At 61.1% G+C, this 17,284-nt stretch overlaps 2 protein-coding genes across 3 annotated transcripts; both read left to right on the top strand.

The window, feature by feature from the left end:
• Positions 1-859: 859 nt before the first annotated feature.
• On the top strand, positions 860-6,863 carry CHI3L1 (chitinase 3 like 1). 2 transcript variants are annotated; one of them, XM_036277512.1, is made up of 10 exons: positions 860-940; positions 1,218-1,247; positions 1,985-2,186; positions 2,545-2,601; positions 2,790-2,940; positions 3,622-3,743; positions 4,775-4,898; positions 5,511-5,693; positions 6,061-6,177; positions 6,370-6,863. In XM_036277512.1, the coding sequence occupies exons 1-10, from the start codon at positions 916-918 to the stop codon at positions 6,508-6,510; spliced, it is 1,152 nt and encodes a 383-aa protein (XP_036133405.1). In that variant the 5' UTR covers positions 860-915; the 3' UTR covers positions 6,511-6,863. The 2 variants fall into 2 exon arrangements, with proteins under 2 accessions (XP_036133405.1, XP_036133406.1); XM_036277513.1 differs by lacking the exon at positions 5,511-5,693 and having other exon boundaries at positions 6,061-6,433.
• A 2,798-nt stretch (positions 6,864-9,661) lies between these two features.
• MYBPH (myosin binding protein H) lies at positions 9,662-17,267 on the top strand. The gene is made up of 11 exons (XM_036277785.1): positions 9,662-10,067; positions 10,169-10,303; positions 10,883-11,050; positions 13,164-13,252; positions 13,615-13,810; positions 13,997-14,136; positions 14,523-14,682; positions 15,743-15,879; positions 16,017-16,203; positions 16,513-16,566; positions 16,966-17,267. The coding sequence occupies exons 1-10, from the start codon at positions 9,662-9,664 to the stop codon at positions 16,527-16,529; spliced, it is 1,635 nt and encodes a 544-aa protein (XP_036133678.1). The 3' UTR covers positions 16,530-16,566; positions 16,966-17,267.
• Positions 17,268-17,284: the final 17 nt, after the last annotated feature.

Below are 17,284 nucleotides of genomic sequence, written 5' to 3'. Positions count from 1 at the left end.
CATTAATTTATAGCCGGCAAAGAATGAGGTTGTCCTGGATCTTTGGCCAAACAATGTGTCCGCAAGCAGGGCCAAGCCATGCAGAGCCTGTTAAGACGTTGGGTCTCATCAAAGGGGCCGTGAGGGATTTAGACGGGTGACGTCACGGGCCCGGGCTTCACAGGCCTCCCACGGAGGCAGAGGTTGTGGAAATCTCCAGAGACGCTCCTGGGGAAGCACTGGTCCCTGATGCTTCTCTGCAGACCCAGACTCACCACACACCCTCTCCCGCTTGCCCCCGGGCATGTCGGACGTTCGCGGACATTTCCCACTGTGATCTGACTTCTCCTGGAGTAACCAGGACATCAGTTGCTGACAGGCCTCCACTCTCAGGCCAGGCTGTAGGAAACAGCTTGGGGAGAGGAACTTTGGGGGGAGAGCGGGTCAGCCAGGGTGCTGCTGGGCTCGGGGAGAGAATGAAAACAGCCTTGTTTGAGGCACGGTGGGTTGCACAGCGGTGCCAACCTGGCCGAGGGCCCGGACGAGGCGCCAGAAGAGTCCGACAACTGTTGGCTAGAAGACCTGTGTGTGGTGGGGGGGGGGGCTGCCAGGAAGGGGAGCTGAGCTGAGTCCCGGGAACCCCCAGGTCATCCCGCTGATGGCTCTTCGGCTTCATACAGACCTGGCCCATTTTCAAAACTCTCAAGGGTTTCTCAACCCTCCTCGTGTGCCCACGGTGCTCCTCCCCACCACTTCCCAGCCTGCGGTCCCTTCACAGCATCTCAGTTCCCATAAATGGGATGGTTTGGGGCACAGGGGAGGGAGGGGGACAGGTATAAAAGGAAGCGTGAGGCCCAGGAAGAGGCTCCTACGAGGCAGCTGGACACCAGGAGCACAGGCAGAGACCACACTGCACCCCTCTCCTCCGCAGCCAGGATGGGTCGCAGGGTGGCTCACACAGGTCTCTGGCCACGAGTCTGCCTTGGGGTGTTCAGGCTGAAGGGCCCAGACAACCCACAGAGCCACTGCACAGAGGGGTCAGACCCGCTGTGGGGAGGGGCAGAAGGCAGTGGAGGGAAAGACAGCAGAGCAGAGGGAAAGGGGGAGGGGCGAGGGAGGGGGAGGGGAGGGAGGGGGAGGGAGGGGAGGGGAAGGGAGGGGAAGAGGCAGCGACACTGCCTGCCTGGGGGAGGGAGCCCGATGTACTTACAAGGCTCTGACCCCAGCTTCTTCCTCAGGCTTTGGGGTGCTGCTGCTGCTCCAGAGCTGTAAGTAGCCCCTCGAGTCCTGGGAGGCGAGTGTGGTGAGGGGTGTGATGAGGAAGTATTGGCAGAGGGGACACCTCTTCTAGTTTCTTCTGTGATTCAGACGGCTCAGAAATTCTAACATTTGTGAAATGGAGATAATTATTTTGATGTGTATTTTACTCTTCTCTACTTTTCTGTATATTTGAAATTTTCCAAAATAAGGATCTTTCAAAGGCTCTGGTGCGGCGGAGGCCTGCGGGAACCAGGGCAGTGGGGTGCCCAGGCCCAGCGTTCCTGCTGCAGAGCCAGCGGGCGAAATGCTCTGCTCGCTGGGCAGCGGAGGCTCAGGACACAGAGGAGGCAGCACCTCCTCGGCCCAGCATGGTGCCCACCTTGAGGGAGGGGCCGAGAGCACCGCTGTCCGGGGAGGGTCAGGAGTCGGGGGCAGAGAAGAGGCGGCCAGAGCCCCTCAGGTCAGGGGCCACTGCAGGTCCTGCCAGGTTCTATCCAGGTTCTGACCCCGGTTGTTTTGGGCCAGCCTCTCCCCTTCTGCAGACCCCCCAGGAACCCTTCTCTACTTGCAGTGAGTCTCATTCATTCTTCTTCATCAGACGGGACGTCCCAGGCGGAGGTGCCGAGCTGGCTCCTCGTTGAGAATTCTACCTTTGCTCGCAGCTCTGCCCAGGGTGCCGAGCTCAGGGCTCCGAGAGGGTCCCTGGCGGAGTCCAGGCCCGGGTCCCACCCACTCTTTCCCTCAGGCGCTGCGTACAGACTGGTCTGCTACTACACCAGCTGGTCCCAGTACCGAGAGGGCGCCGGGAGCTGCTTCCCAGACGCCATCGACCCCTTTCTCTGCACCCATGTCATCTACAGCTTTGCCAACATCAGCCACGATGAGATTGACACCTGGGAGTGGAATGATGTCACTCTCTATGACACACTGAACGCGCTCAAGACCAGGTGGGGACCCGGGCAGGGGCCCAGCACTCACCCGCCTGTGGGCAGAGTGAGGGGGATGAGGGCAGATGCTGGGCAGTGTTCACGGGGCTCACAGAGTCCACTGGAGAAGAGGGCACAGGGTGCTCGGGGAAAGGGAAGCCCCCCTGTCCCTGAGCGTGTTTCTCCAGGGGACTTGGAACTGCCCGCTGCTCTGTGTTTCATATCCTGGCTTCCAGGCTGGGGAAGGGGCGAGGACAGAGACAGGCAGCAAACTTAGTCTTACAAATGGAGTCTCAAGGCCAGAGGGACCTCAGAGGGCCCACCCGGGCCCACCCAGTGTCCCAGCATCTCTCCCACTCCGCCCCCCGCCTCCTCACAGGAACCCCGCCCTGAAGACCCTCCTGTCGGTCGGAGGATGGAACTTCGGTTCGCAAAGGTAGGACCCACTCCCCCGACGACGATGGACTAGGAGTGAGGAGACACGTGTCCCCTCACCCGCGGTAGGAGGGTCACCAGTGAGGCACAGGGGCTGGGGCCTGTCGTGGTCGCATCTCCTGGACCGAGGCGCAGGGCCCACCCCAGCATTTCCGGGCTGAGCGCTCTGCGGGGTGATGTTGGTCCTAGATTTTCCAGAATGGCCTCCAACGCCCAGAGTCGCAGGACTTTCATCAAGTCGGTGCCGCTGTTCCTGCGGACCTACGGCTTCGACGGGCTGGACCTTGCCTGGCTGGACGCTGGGCGAAATGACAAGCAGCACCTCACCACTTTGGTCAAGGTGCTGGTCGGGTCTGGGGCAGGGAGTGGGCGGGCACCAGGATGGGGTGGACAGAAGTTGCCTCCCGTGGATGACCTCCTGAGGCAGGGAAGAGGGTTCAGTCAGGGTCCTGGGACATGACCCAGGGAGAAGGCCCCCAGGCCTGTGCCCTGTGCAGAGCAGAAGAACACTGTGACCACGCGGGAGGCGGGTGCGGTCACCGAGCAGAGCACCCAGCGTCACTGACCACTCCGGGAGAGGTCACTGCGTACTGTCCAGTCCCACAGTGGTGCGCCGCACCAGGACACTCAGCTGCCTCCAGGGGCACCCGGGTGACTCTGCCTACCCCAGGTGCACCTTCGTCCAGACCAGCTCTCCACGGCACCCACACGGGCACGTTAACCGCGTGGTCTCGTGTCTGCTGTGTCACAGACCCAAACCTCCCCTGCAGTTCCACGGGGACCTCACGGTCCCTCCAGGGTGGGGTGGGCTGCAGACGAGGTGCGTGTGAACAGCCCTTAGGAGCAGGCTGGGTGAGCCTGAGACAGGACCGTGGGTGGGCACCTGTCTCCCACGGAGCCCCGTCAGGCTGTGGTTCCAGCAGGGGCGAGGCCAGGGAGGTGCCCAGACCTTGGCCCCCTCCACGGGGCTCCCTCTCCCCCACCAGGACCCCTTTCTCTTGCCTGCCTCTCTCACACCCAGGAGATGAAGGCTGAGTTTGCGAAGGAAGCCCCGCAACAAGCCGAGCGGCTGCTCCTCAGTGCCGCGGTGCCTGCCGGGAAGGTGGCCCTCGACCGAGGCTACGACGTCCGCCAGCTGGCCCGGTGAGCCCCGCTTCCCGCCCTCCAGGCAGACTCAGGGGAAGGACTTCCGGGAGCTGATGTGTGACTTTGAGGAAGTCACTCTCCCTCTCTGAGCCTCAGTCTCCCCGTCTGTCAGTGAGCATGATGACCCCGTCTGCCCTTTCTCACTTGGGGTGCTGTGCTCACGAGTGGAGGGAGTTGCTACGAAGGTGTTGGTGGCGAAGGAAGCCGGAGAGCTGTGCAAATCAGCACCCGCTGCCCTGGTGAGGATGCCCCTGCCCAGAGGGCCGGGTTCCCGCGTGAGCAGGAGCAGCCCCAGCCCAGGGGCGGAGCAGCCAGGGCCTGGGTCTCAGGAAGCTGGGAGGAAAGGACGGGGCTTCACTGCGACTTTAGATCCTCTTCACGATTTCAGGGAGGTGGAGATTCTGAACTTATTATTATTATTTTTTTTGTATCCTCACCCGAAGACATTTTTGCATTTATCTTCAGATAGAGTGCGAGGGAGAGAGGGAGGAACATCGACATAAGAGAGACACATTGAGTGGCCGCCACCCACACAACCCCAGTGGGGGCCGGGGACAAACTGCCACTGAAGTACATGCCCTTAGCGAGAACCAAACCCGGGACTCTCTGTTCCACAGGCCAATACTCTAACCGCTGAGCCGAGCCAGTCAGGGCAGGAGGCTGGACTTAAACTGACCATGTAGAGGGTGGGACTGAGGGAGGCCTCAGGATTTGCCCCAGCACCTGAGGCTCGTGTTCATGAGCACACTCGAAGCTCCTCACCTCGGTGTGCGGTCACAGGTCCAGTGCCCTTTGTCCTGTTTGCTCAGAAGCTCTGTTGATGCCACTTTCAATCTGCTCTCGGCACCATGACCATGTGGGGCTGGAGGGATCCCGCAGCATGAGCAGTGGGTCACTGGGCAGGATGGGTTTGGAGGGACGGCCTGTCTCCCAGCTCCGGTCGGCCCTGCTCGCATCCTGTGGGGTGGCCGTCCCAAGGCCGAGACCTTTTCGGGCTCTCACCTCGCCATCTGTCCCCTCTTCGACAGACACCTGGACTTCATCAGCCTCATGACGTATGACTTCCACGGAGCCTGGCGCCGGAGCACGGGACATCCCAGCCCCCTGTTTCGAGGCCAGGGGGGTGCAAGCGCTGACAGGTTCAGCAATGCTGTGAGTGAGGGGGCTCACACATTACCCTCCACTCCTCAGCTTCCTGCTAGGCAGGGGGATGGCCCATGTCATAGCTGAGAAGACTGAGGCCTGGGGCCCACGCCCTCCCGGAGGTCTGGGGCCGGAGGAGGCCCCCTCTGCCGAGGAGCCAGGCCCTCCTAGGAGCTCACAGAGGGCTGAGGACTCCCTTCCCGCACTCAGGGGGCGTCTCGAGAATGAAACTGTGCAGTGCACTTTATTTATTTATTTTATCCTCACCCGAGGACATTTTTGCATTTATTCTCAGATAGAGCAAGAGGGAGAGAGGGAGGAAAAGAGAGAGAGAAACATCGATGTGAGAGAGACACATCGACTGGCTGCCACTCACTTGACCCCAACAGGGGCCGGGAACGAATGGCGACCGAGGTACATGCCCTTAGCAGGAACCGAACCTGGGACTCTCTGGTCCACAGGCCGAGGCTCTAACCGCTGAGCCAGACCAGCAGGGCATGTGCAGTGCACTTAGAATGAGCTCATTGGTTCCTGGACACAGGGGGGCTCCCAGGTCTGTATGTACAAGGACGGTGTCCTTCCCAAGGCTAAGTGCTCCCCCTCCCCACCGCCCCCACCCAGGACTACGCTGTGGGGTACGTGCTGAGGCTGGGGGTCCCGGCCCAGAAGCTGCTCATGGGCATTCCCACCTTCGGGAGGAGCTTCACGCTGGCCTCTTCTGAGATGGGTGTGGGAGCCCCCAGCTCGGGGCCAGGGATACCAGGCCAATTCACCAAGGAGACAGGGATCCTTGCTTACTATGAGGTATGACTCAGGGAGAAGGTAAGCTCCTGGGGAAGGTGAGCCTCCAACCCAACCCTCCTTTTGCTTTTTCTTGGGGGTGGGGGGATAAAACTCATGTTCCAAGAGACTAGCACCCTAGGATGAGGGGCAGGTGAGGCATACCCAGTCTGCCTCTGGCCACCAGTCCTGGGCGCTGTGCTTTCTGTCCAGCCTCTGTTGCTCCGCACAGTGAGGAGGGGACCACACAGGGCAGGACATCTGCATCTGTTCCGTAGCTGTGCAGGAAGCACGTTCTGAGAGCAGAAGTAGCCTGAGGGTCTGAAAGAGGCCTGAGGAGTTGCGCCCTGTGACCTGAGTCTCACCTAACTCTGCCCTGTTCTCCGCTCAGATCTGTGCCTTCCTTGGTGGGGCTTCGGTGCACAGACTCCCCGACCAGCAGGTCCCCTATGCCACCAAAGGCAACCAGTGGGTGGGCTATGATGACCAGGACAGCGTCAAAACCAAGGTAAGCATCCAGGCCACGACCCAGGAGGAAGAAGGAGAGGAGAACCCACTCCAGGCAGCTACATGGGTCCCTGGCTTAGGGCAAGGCTGCGTTGCCTTGCCTGGGGAGGGGCCAGGGACAGCAGCCCTCACACACACACTCACACATCTGGGTGGTCACTGAGCCCGGCCACCTCTGGGCCTTCCCTGTCAGGTGCAGTACCTGAGGAACAGGCAGCTGGCTGGAGCCATGGTGTGGGCGCTGGACTTGGATGACTTCCAGGGCACCTTCTGCGGTCAGAACCAGCACTTCCCTCTGACAAATGCCATCAAGGATGCCCTCGCCGCAGCTTAGGGCTCTGCCCGCACGCTGGGCCGGGCGCCCTCACCCGGTGGGCCAGGTCACCTGCTCTGCTCCCCGTGTCCTTCCCCGGGACCCACGCGAGGCCCAGATCTGAGCTCTAAGCTCAGTGTGTGGACACGCCAGTGGCGGTGGGGCAGTGGGCAGTGAGGGCTGGGGACCCCACAGTGTCAGACACGAGACAGCAGGCGGCCGATGAGGGAAAACGCGCAGCTCCCTTCCCCGGGCCTGCTTGTCCGAGAACACCACAGCAAGACCTCCCACCCAGTCCCAGACACCAGGCAGAAGCAGAGACCACACAGCTTACCCCCTGCTCAGCCGGCTTCACCAGTTTGCCCCTGTCTCCCTCCCCCAGCCCCACAGCTGCTCAGTAAAGCACTGGTTTCAGAGTCTTGGCACAGGCTCCTCTGTCTGTGAGGCCCCGCTGAGCTCCCCTCTCCCATCTCTTCTGGGTTCCTCTCTCCCAGGCTTGGGGCCCTGAGCTTGTGACCCTGAAAATCCCAAAAGGATGCCAGCATCCTCAAATCCTTCTGCCGAGGGCTTCACCCGAGGGCTGACGGCGTCCAGATAGAAAGTCACTGTCATTCAGACCTGTTGCCTCAGCTCCTCGTTGAGAGAATCCTCTTCTGTTCCTGGAAGGCGAGCAGGAATGAGGAGGAGGGGAGCCCTTTCACCCTAAACATTCAGCTACTGCGGAGGTTGGGGGCTGGGGGAGTCGGTGCAGGGTCGAGGTGCAGAGTCCTGACTCCACTCTCCAGCTAGAAAGGAGACACCCATGTCACATCACACGCCCTCCCTTCATCCCAGGTCTGGAGTCTCTGCAGGTGCTCTGGACAGGGTCTCCCCCCATCTCCATTGTCCTCCCATTTCCAGGGATCTCACTGCCTGGGGGACCCCTTCCCATCATGACACCAGCCCCTGACGCCCTCATCTCTCTCCTGGGACACACGTAGCCCTCAGTCCAGCAGGGCTCCTTGGCACAGGCTGACCTGGGACAGCTGGTGGGCACCCGAAACCCTGGGGGATTCATTCATGGAGTCCCTGAGGTTTGCACTCTGTGACCTGGCCTCCTGGCCTGCGACACTAGTCTGAGGTATAGGGAAGGAAACACCTATTGGCCGTCCTGAAATCTGAACCAGCTGGAGTTGGACAGACAGACTAGCCCCAAGGTCATAGCCCAGCTGAAGGCAAGGAGAGTGGGGACCTGGCCAGAGCCTCGGGGGTACGTGACATTTCACTGCTGGCCAGTGGGGCCAGGCGAGCCCTGATCCCTGACTACTGCTCTCCTAGCCACACAAGGGTCTTTGACAGCAGAGGGTGAGAGCCCTCCAGGGGCCACCCTTCCCCCACCTGGGACAGGCTCGGCAGGGGTGACTCAGGGTCCTGCAGTTAGTCACTTACAGCTGCAGACTCAGCGTCAGGGATGGGGATCGGGTCTCCAGGCCCACACCCTGCCCGACAACACCCTGAGTCACCTGGCACGGGTGAGGACACAGAGGCCCTGCCCCCCCAGGACAGCCGGGGAGGAAGGAGACCGCCTGCCTCTGAGGACCCCAAATACATTACACGTGTATTTATTTTTAAATTGTGGGACATCCCATACATGCTAAAGCATAAAATATATGTCTTTTAATTTAGAGAATTGTCCCTGTCCCGGTCGGGGTCATGTGGGTGGCAACCACTTGATGTGTCTCTCTCACGTCAATGTTTCTCTCTCTCTCTTCCCCCCTCTCTCCCTCCTGTTCTATCTGAAGATAAATGCAAAAATGTCCTCGGGTGAGGATAAAAAGAAGTAAAATAAAATAAAAGAATTGCTACATAGTGAAAAGTGGTGTCACCACCACCCAGGATGGGAAATGAGACTTCATTACATGCACCTGAAAGTCTGCCCAGAGACAACCCATCCCGGCTTCCTCTGTGGTCCCACCACTTGGAGATGCTCGCGGAGGCTGAGCGCCTGCCCCCCACCTGCGCCTGTGATGCGGGCGAGACGGCACGTTTTCTGCCTCGGGGTGCAAACCTCTCCGCAGCCTCCACGGTGGGGGGCAGCTCTTTCCCCAGGATCCGGCTACTGCAGATCGTCCTGAGGGGCACGTTCCAGGCACGTCTGTCTCCTGGAGCCCGGGGGCGGGTGCAGCTGGGCTGTGGAGTCTGCTGCTTTGGCATTGTTCTAGGTCCCGGCTCACTTCCTCCGGGGATCCCTCCACCCACACAGCAGCCACGAGCCCTGGACTCCCTTCTCGCTGACAGTGTTTCCCGGGTTATTAAATGATCACCAGTCTGAATCAGTGACTAGAAACTTGTGCCTGCATCATGTCTCCCCACAAATGTCCACGCCGGGCCTCGCTCTGGAGGCTAGAAGTTTCGGCGTGCTGGCTTCCTCCAGGGCCTCCTCCACACCTGCCTTATGGACTTGACCCTCCCTTAAGGGCTGTCATTGTGCACTCTGGAATCGGTGGGGGTGCGAAGGCCCGGAAATGTTCTTGCCATGATCTGAAGACAGGCAGTAGCCAGGGGCCCGGGACCCCCCTCCCTGGGATCCCGTTGCTGGAGGACCTTCCTCAGTCCCACCTTGGCATCCCAGCTCCCTCCCTCTCCAGGGCGCTCAGCCTCACACAGCACAAGGAGACCCTCCCAGGGTACTTGAGGACCAGGGGCAAAGCTCCCCAAGGAAGGCTATTTCAGGCTGCCTGGGCCCCAGCCCCAGGCTCAGGAGCCCGGGCACACGTGACCCCCTGGAGGCCAACATGGCCTGATCTGGGTTCACCCTCCAGATGGAAGCCCTCGTTCCCACTGCCTTGACCCCTGGCACAGGCTGCTGGCAATGTCCTACCTCACCCATCTGTGCCTTCCTCCCATCTGGGCACCAGCACCCTGGCTGCCGAGAGCCAAGCGGGGTGATGGACGACAGTGTGCTCCTCAAGGGACCCTTCAGTTCCTCCCCCAGAGCTATTCCTGGCCTAGGCGCCTCTCCACCCCCCAGTAGCCCCCACCTGACCTGACCCCACAGCTGGGAATCATTTGGCGGGGGGTGGGGCATCCCCTGCCTATATAAGCCTGGACCTAGGTGTCCCAGGCACCCTGGAGGCCCAGACCCTCCACTGCTGGCCTCAGCACTTCAGCCTGAGCCCCAGCCAGCCCAGCAATGACCGCAACCTCGGAGGCCAATAGCTCTGACTTGGCCAAGGTGCCCTCGGAGCCCTTGAAAGAAGGGGCAGCATCGGAGCCCCCCAAGGAAGGGGCAGCATCGGAGACCCCCAAGGAAGGGGCAGCATCAGAGCCCCCCAAGGAAGGGGCAGCATCGGAGGCCCTCAAGGAAGGGGCAGCATCAGAGACCCCCAAAGAAGGGCCAGCATCAGAGCCCTCCAAGGAAGGGGCAGCATCGGAGACCCCCGGAGAAGGAACAGCATCGGAGACCCCCGGAGAAGGAGCAGTATCAGAGCCCCCCAAGGAAGGGGCAGCATCGGAGACCTTGGAGGAAAAGCAGGTTCCCGTGGCAACCCCTGAGGCACCTGCCCCCGAAGCCACTACACCTGCTCCTCCAAGTGAAGGTGATAAGAGGTGGGGCAGGTGGAGGAGGGTCAAAGGCATGGCCAGAGGATGGGGGGACTCTGGGCCACACACCTCTCCCTCGCCCCTCCTTCTCCCACAGATGTGCCCAGTGCCCCCCTGAAGCTGACGGTGGAGGATGTGAGTGACTGCTCGGTGACCATGAGCTGGGAGCCTCCGGAGAAGCTCGGGAGCCAGGGGCTCCAGGGCTATGTGCTGGAGTTACGCAAGGAGGGAGGTAAAGCCCTGTGTACAGTCAGCAAGCTGGGCTTGGGGGCTGCAGAGACAAGCCCCCAGACCCTGCTCAGTCCAGGGAGACGTAGCGGAGGGAATGGGGGCAGGGCATGTCCGAATGTCCTTAGGAAGTGCTTGTCCCCCAGCTCTAGGGAGCCCCTGAGCAACAGGAGACAAGACGGGATGCTGGGCACTGCTCTGTGGAGAAGCGAGGGAGGGCCCGTCTCAGCGGATGGTGCAGGGCAGGGCCAGCAGGAGGCAGAGAAGCTGGGGGTGGAGGTGAGAAGAAAGGGGTCAGATTCCTGTCGTCCATGGCAGCCAAGCTCAGCCTGGCCTCTGCCTCTGACCCTGCCTTGCTCTGCCACTTGGCCAGAGTGTCCACCCTCTAGCCACCAGGCCAGGCCTCTAACATCAGGTGTCCTTCCTGCCACTTGGAAAGGAGAGGTCAGGGAGGAGGGGGAGAGGGAAACAGGCCCAGAGACAGAGGTCAGCTTCTCCAGATCTGCAGCCGGAAGAGAGGCCCCGCCCAGAAGGGTGCCCATGGCCACGAAGTCAGAGCCTCGCACCCTGTCCTCCCCCCCAGCCTCAGAGTGGGTGCCCGTGAACGCCCGGCCCGTGATGGTGACCCAGCAGACCATACGGAACCTGGCTGTGGGAGACAAGTTCTTCGTACGTGTGGCCGCTGTGAGCTCGGCAGGGGCTGGGCCGCCAGCGGTGCTGAGCCAGCCCGTGCACATCCCGGAGATCATCGGTAGAGCCTTCTTCTCCTTCCCCACACCCTAGGGACGGGGGGAGAAGCTGAGGCCGTGGGCAGAGGGCACGGTGCGGCCAGTTCCCCAACCCCACCAGGCGTGCACATGTCACATGCTCTCACCATCTTGCCTTAAGAAAGTTCCAGGTTCTTCAGCAGCAAGAGATTTCTGGAGGTCCGTGAGGCCATTTCCCTGAGGGGCCCATCCCCGAAGCATTGGGGGAAGGGTTTCCTGACCCCAAACAATGAAAGCTCAAGCTCCCCAGGTCACCTGCCTCTGGGTCCCAGAGCTGAGACTCATGCCGCCCTTCCTCCTGTCTAGTCTCCCTCCTCCAGGGCCCGTGGCAGCTCATTTCTGGAGGATTCTGATGTTTTCATGTGGCCTGGGTTCCAGATCTCCCAGAGATTTGGGAACAGAAGTCGTCCCGCCACATCTCTGGTGGGAGTAAGACGAGGACCCTCGAAAGGCCCGTGAAGGCTTCTCCATCCCCAGAGGGCAGCACCGCCTTAGCAGCTGTGTCCCTTGCTAAGATTTCTATTTGTGGGGAGCATCGGCCTCAAACCCCTGCCCCTCCCAGAGCCGGTCAGGTTTCAGTCTGTTCATGGCAGTGAGTCACTTGTTTTAATCCAAGGTCTCTGGGGACAGCCCAGGGCCCAGAGCAGAGAGATGCAGGACAGCAGGTGGACGGGATCCTTCTCCATCTTCGTCTCAGCCCCGCACCTCGACCCCCACAGGGGGACCTCACACGTCTGAATGAGGCCTGTAGAAGTAGGGGTGTCATGGCCACAGGAAGGGTCAAGTCTGGATTCAAGGAGATAGATCTTCGCTCCAGGGCCTGAGACCCCCAGACTGTCACAGCTGTCCACAGGGTCAGGGACGCTCCGGAGGAGGCCCACCTCCGGCTGCAGTCCCTCCCAAAGCCTGACTCCGCGCAGGATCCCTCCTGCCTGCCAGGTGCCAGGGAGTCTCCTCCGTGGTTTTCAAAACCGAAATCTGTTCCCAGCATTTGAGTTTGGGTGAGACATGGTCACATCTGGCAGCCGCAGCGTGGACACCAAGACCTTCTGGTTGGAGGGTCCTGGACCTTCCCCTCGGCCCCAGGGAGCTGAGGCTCTGAGAGGCAGCAAGGGCCCAGCCTCTCCTCCGAAGCCAGACTCGGCCCCACTACCCCGTTAGAATTTCTCTGGCAGCGCAGAAGGGGATTTCCTGGAGAGAGCAGGGGAGAGAATGAACAGGGACCAGCCAGCCCTCCTGGTGGGCAGGGCAGGGTGGGGGCCTGTCCAGGTTCCTCGGCTGCTCAGCTGTCCCTCCTTGGCCACCCAGCATTCCACCCTAATGCTCCAGAGCCAAGTGCCCACACAGCTGATCCTTGGAGACACAGTGTTCCTTCGTTGTCCCCTCCCCTCCTCCCTGTGAGCCACCAACTGCTGCCACCTGTTTGCCACTCAGAAGCCTCAGTAGCCACCGCCCCTGCCCCCACCTGGGGGCAAGAGGCTTGGCTGCTGCTGCTTCCCTCGGAAGGTGGCTTCAGGAACTGTGCCTGCTCAGGTGACCACTCTAGCCTAGGGCTGAAGTCGGTTTCAGGAAGTCCTCCCACTGTGACAGAAAGGTGGTGGGAGGGGAGGGAGGCAGAAAACAGGAACCTCTGCATCTTGTGGGGAGGGAGACATCCCAGCGCTTTCGTGTCACCTGCAGATGGAGCACTGGGCACTAGGGTCTCCCAGGGGCTTCTCGGATGGTACTAGGCTAGTGTGGGTGGGGGCTAGATTAGGGGGCTGAGGCTTTGCCCCCACTTTCTGGGAATGCAGGCCAGTAGGTGCAGATGCCCAACATCTGGAGCCCAGGAATCAGGGGCTGCAGGCACATCCAGCAGGCAGGGTCCAGGGGTCCAGGCAGTGCTGGGTGCTTCTCCGTTCACACCATGGAGGCCCTGCCCACCTGGGACCTCCTGGCTTAGTTCCCCAAGGGCTTTAGGGAGTTTGGCCCCTGGATTTCAGGAGCAAGCTTCCCACAAGGAGATGGCCCCAGGACACACCTAGGAGCCCTTCTACCCAGCCAACAGCCTCACCAATCAGCAGCCCCACTGCTGAGCTGACTCTTCATTTGATGCAGAGGCCCCCAAGATCCGTGTGCCCCGCCACCTCCGTCAGACCTACCTCCGCCAGGTGGGAGAGGTGGTCAACCTGCAGATTCCATTCCAGGTGTGTGTGTGTCGCATGCTCAGGGAACAAGCACAGGTGGAAATTGGGGCCCCATCTGAGGTGGTCAGAAGAGCCCAGGAAATGTCAGGATGCCTGTGGGGGTCTGCCTGGGGCCCACCCAGATGGCCCCACCCTCCCACTGTCATGCACATTCTCCAACTTGCGGATGGGGCAGCTCATCCCAGGGCTGGCTGGACACCTGCATGGTGAGGGTCTGGGCAGCACCCATGGCTCCAGCCTCGGCTGCCCCTCCCGGGAAGGGCTGGTTGGGGCAGCTCCCTGGGAGCAGCTTGAGACCTCAGCGTTGGATGGCTGTGGGGTGCTGGCCCCTCCTGCACACCCTGAGGGCTCCTCCCTCCCAGGGGAAGCCCAAGCCTCAGGCCTCGTGGACCCACAACGGCCACGCCTTGGACAGCAAGAAAGTGAGCGTGCGCACGGGGGACCAGGACTCCATCCTCTTCATCCGCTCAGCCCAGCGCTCGGACTCAGGCTGCTATGAGCTCACCGTGCGGCTGGAGAACCTGGAGGCCCGGGCAGCCATCAACATCCTGGTCATTGGTATGGGGCCAGGGCAGGTGGGGTGTCTCACCAGGGACCCCATGATACCCCCACGTCCTGCACCATAGCTGATATTCACAGGGTCAGGCCAGGGGAGTGTGCAAGGAGCAGAATCTGGGGTGTGAGGGGTTGTGGCCAGCTCGGCCCCCTACCTCACTCCCCCCGACACTCCCCCTGCTCCTGCAGAGAAGCCTCAACCCCCCAGCAGCATCAGGCTGGTGGACGTCTGGGGCTGCAACGCTGCCCTGGAATGGACGCCGCCCCAGGACACAGGCAACACCGAGCTTCTGGGCTACACGGTGCAGAAGGCAGACAAGAAGACAGGGGTGAGGCCCGGGAGCAGACTCGGGCGGGGAAGGGCGAGTGGGGTGGGGAAGAGGTTCCCAAGGTGGCTGGGAAGGCCCAGCCACTGAGAGTCCAGGAACCGAGTTCCAGTTTGCCCAGCACTAGCCTGACTCCTGCTCCCACAGCTTTTGGCAAGATCCATTTCATCTCTGGGCCTCGGTTTCCTCCTGAAGACTGCGTGGGGGGTGGGAGGGGACTTTCTAAGGACCCCAGAGAGGTCACCCGAATGACCCAGAGACCCCTGCTCCCAACTGAAAGTCCTTCAGACCCAAGGCTAGAAGTTTCAGCCTCCCAGGGGTGTAGCGTGGGGTGAGCAGGGAGCTCAAGGCGGGGTGAGGGCTGAGATGACAGGGCCGGGCCCCCGCAGCAATGGTTCACCGTGCTGGAGCACTACCACCCAACCTCCTGCACCGTCTCCGACCTCGTCATGGGCAACTCCTACTCCTTCCGCGTCTTTTCGGAAAACCTCTGTGGACTCAGCGACTCGGCTGCGATCACCAAGGAGCTTGCCCACATCAAGAAAGCAGGTGGGTCTGGGCCCGGACCAGGAGGCAGGCCGGCCCCGCAAGGCTGCCCCTCTCTCCCCAACTCCATCTCCGGCTCTCCCCTCGGGTCCCTGAGGGCTTCTCATGGACCCTGCCCCATGCACAGCTATGCGCACGCACACAGGCGCACACACGCACACACACGTACGCACACGTGCACACATATGCATGCACACATACATACATACACACGCACAGGAGCACATGCAACCACAAAGAAATGATGTGGTGGCCTGACTGAACAGACACATCGGAGCAGTCAGTCCCGTGCAAATACGAAGCGTCCTTGGGAGACTGTGTATTTATTCCATAAAGGCCATGTGGCTGCTGACACCACAGAGTCCCTGGGTCTCGCGTGCAGGGTCCCAGAGGAACCCGTGTGTGGAGAGTGGACCCTGGCAAGTTTACCAACAGCACAAATCTCCTCCCCCTAATACAACACCACCTGGATGGTAGGTGGAACCGGGTGTTGACACTCTCTACACAGCCGCGGCCCCTCCTGTCACATGAGATCCCAGCCCCCGCCCATGCAGAGCCCATGTGGCTCCGGAAGGCACACGCCTTTTAACACCAGCCTCAGCTGCACAGAATTAGGAAGAATTTTTTGTTTAAAAAAGGAAAGCCGGTTACTTCTGCAAAGACCAACAGAAGTAAAGTGTGGGGTCTCCAGGCTGCTGGTCTCCACCGTCAGCCGTGATCATAGCTGTCTGCCCCCCTTGCTGAGGCACCAAGGTCTCGCCTGTCCTCGGCCTCTCTCAGACATTGTGTCTCTGGGTTCCCACACACCGGCCATATCTGGCTTCCCAAGGATCCCAAGAGCCTGGGGTCCCACCGCAGGAGGGGGAGGACAGATGGCTTTTCTGCCGTCCTCCGGCGGGCAAGGTCTTCCTCCAGGCCGCCAGCCCTCGACCTGAGCACCACAGCTGTCAGCAGAAGCCTAGATGGAAGCTCTGCTGATCATTTTATGGAAAAGCCTGAGGTCCATCCTAAGAGGTCTCCTCCTCTAATCTCAAATTTACCCCATTTTCTCCCCTGAACCCAGATATTGTTGCCAAACTCAAAGACTTTGTCCAGAGAGACTTCTCTGAAGCCCCTTCGTTCACCCAGCCCCTGGCTGATCACACTACTACCTCTGGCTACAGCACCCAGCTCTCCTGCAGTGTCCGAGCATCGCCCAAGGTGAGGGGCAGGGCACTGCCATGCCCGGGGCTTGGAGGACAGAGAGGGCAGTGGGGCTGAGAAGTCTCAGCAGGGGTTCCTTGGAGAGCCCCCTCCCAGCCAGCCTTCCAAGCTTCTCTGTGACCGTGCTCCCCCAGCCCAAGATCTTCTGGATGAAAAACAATATGAACATCCTGGGGGACCCCAAATACCGCACCTTCTCTGAACAAGGTGTCTACACCCTGGAGATCCGGAAGCCCAGCCCCTTTGATTCTGGGGTATACACCTGCAAGGCCATCAATGTGCTGGGGGAGGCATCTGTGGACTGCCGGCTGGAGGTCAAAGGTGAGGGTTTGAGGAAGGTCTCTCCTTAGGGACCTGTGATGGGCGGGGGGGGGGGGGGAGGCAGGAGATCCCACCTCTTCTCCTGCTGGACTAGAGAAGGCTGAGCCCTGAAACTCAAGGCAGGACAAAGGGGTCGTGAGATCTCGGTTGGGCTGTCAAGACTCCCCTCTCAGGATGGTGGCCCAGTGTGGGCGGAGGGGAACAGCTCACCTGGGATGTAGCCTTGAGCTTTCTGGTGTCTCCAACCCCAATCTGGTCCCAAGGAGACACCCCCCCCACCTCAGCTCTAACCTGTGGGCCCTCTTACAGCCTTAGCCACACACTGAGGAGCCCTCGAGGAGGCTGCGATGTGATGGGATGAAGGTAAACGGCTGGACCTGCTCCCTGGGCTGCGTCTGGGGCAGAGGCGGGTGGTGGCAGGCAGCCCTGGGCACAGGTCTGCAGTCACACGGGCTTGGGGTGCTCCAGAGACCCGAGGACAGTGTAGTCCTGGCTCTGAGCGGACTTAGGCCAGGGCCTCCTCCTGGACCTGTTTCTCATCAGAAAAGTGGGGCGGACAACACGTGTCCACCTTCCCTGTGAGCGGTTCTGAGGATGGAAAGCGAGGGGGTGGGCAGAGCTCAGACCCGGGGAGCAAGAGAGGGCAGCTTCCCCTGCCCTGCCCCCCTCACCCCCTCACCCCCTCACCCCCTCACCCCCTCACCCCCTCACCCCCTCACCCCCTCACCCCCTCACCCCCTCACCTCCCCCTGCCAACAACAGGGCTCAAGAAGCAGGTTCTCTGCCAGGAGCTGCAGACCTAAAGGGCCATGGCCACCAAGTACCAAATCAAGCTCCATGGATTCCCCAGACCCCCGTTTCCATAGTGATGACTGATGACTCTGCCCCCTGACACCATCCGAGCCTCCCTCCACCGAGGCTGGAGCCCAGCACCCAGGAGTGGGACTGGCAGCCCCGGGACAGGCTGCACGGGCACAGGGGCTCTGGAAAGTGCCAAGACTGGTCTGCCCTGCAGAGATGCATGCTGGGCAAGAAGCGGTCAAATAAAGGTGTGTGGTGCTCCAGCCGGGGCCTCTGTGAC

The sequence above is a fragment of the Molossus molossus genome, unplaced genomic scaffold (assembly GCF_014108415.1).
Source record: "Molossus molossus isolate mMolMol1 unplaced genomic scaffold, mMolMol1.p scaffold_m16_p_23, whole genome shotgun sequence".
In the NCBI taxonomy this organism is placed as follows: domain Eukaryota; kingdom Metazoa; phylum Chordata; class Mammalia; order Chiroptera; family Molossidae; genus Molossus; species Molossus molossus.
Note: the sequence above shows the minus strand (reverse complement) of the source record. Positions and strands in the feature narration are given on the sequence as shown.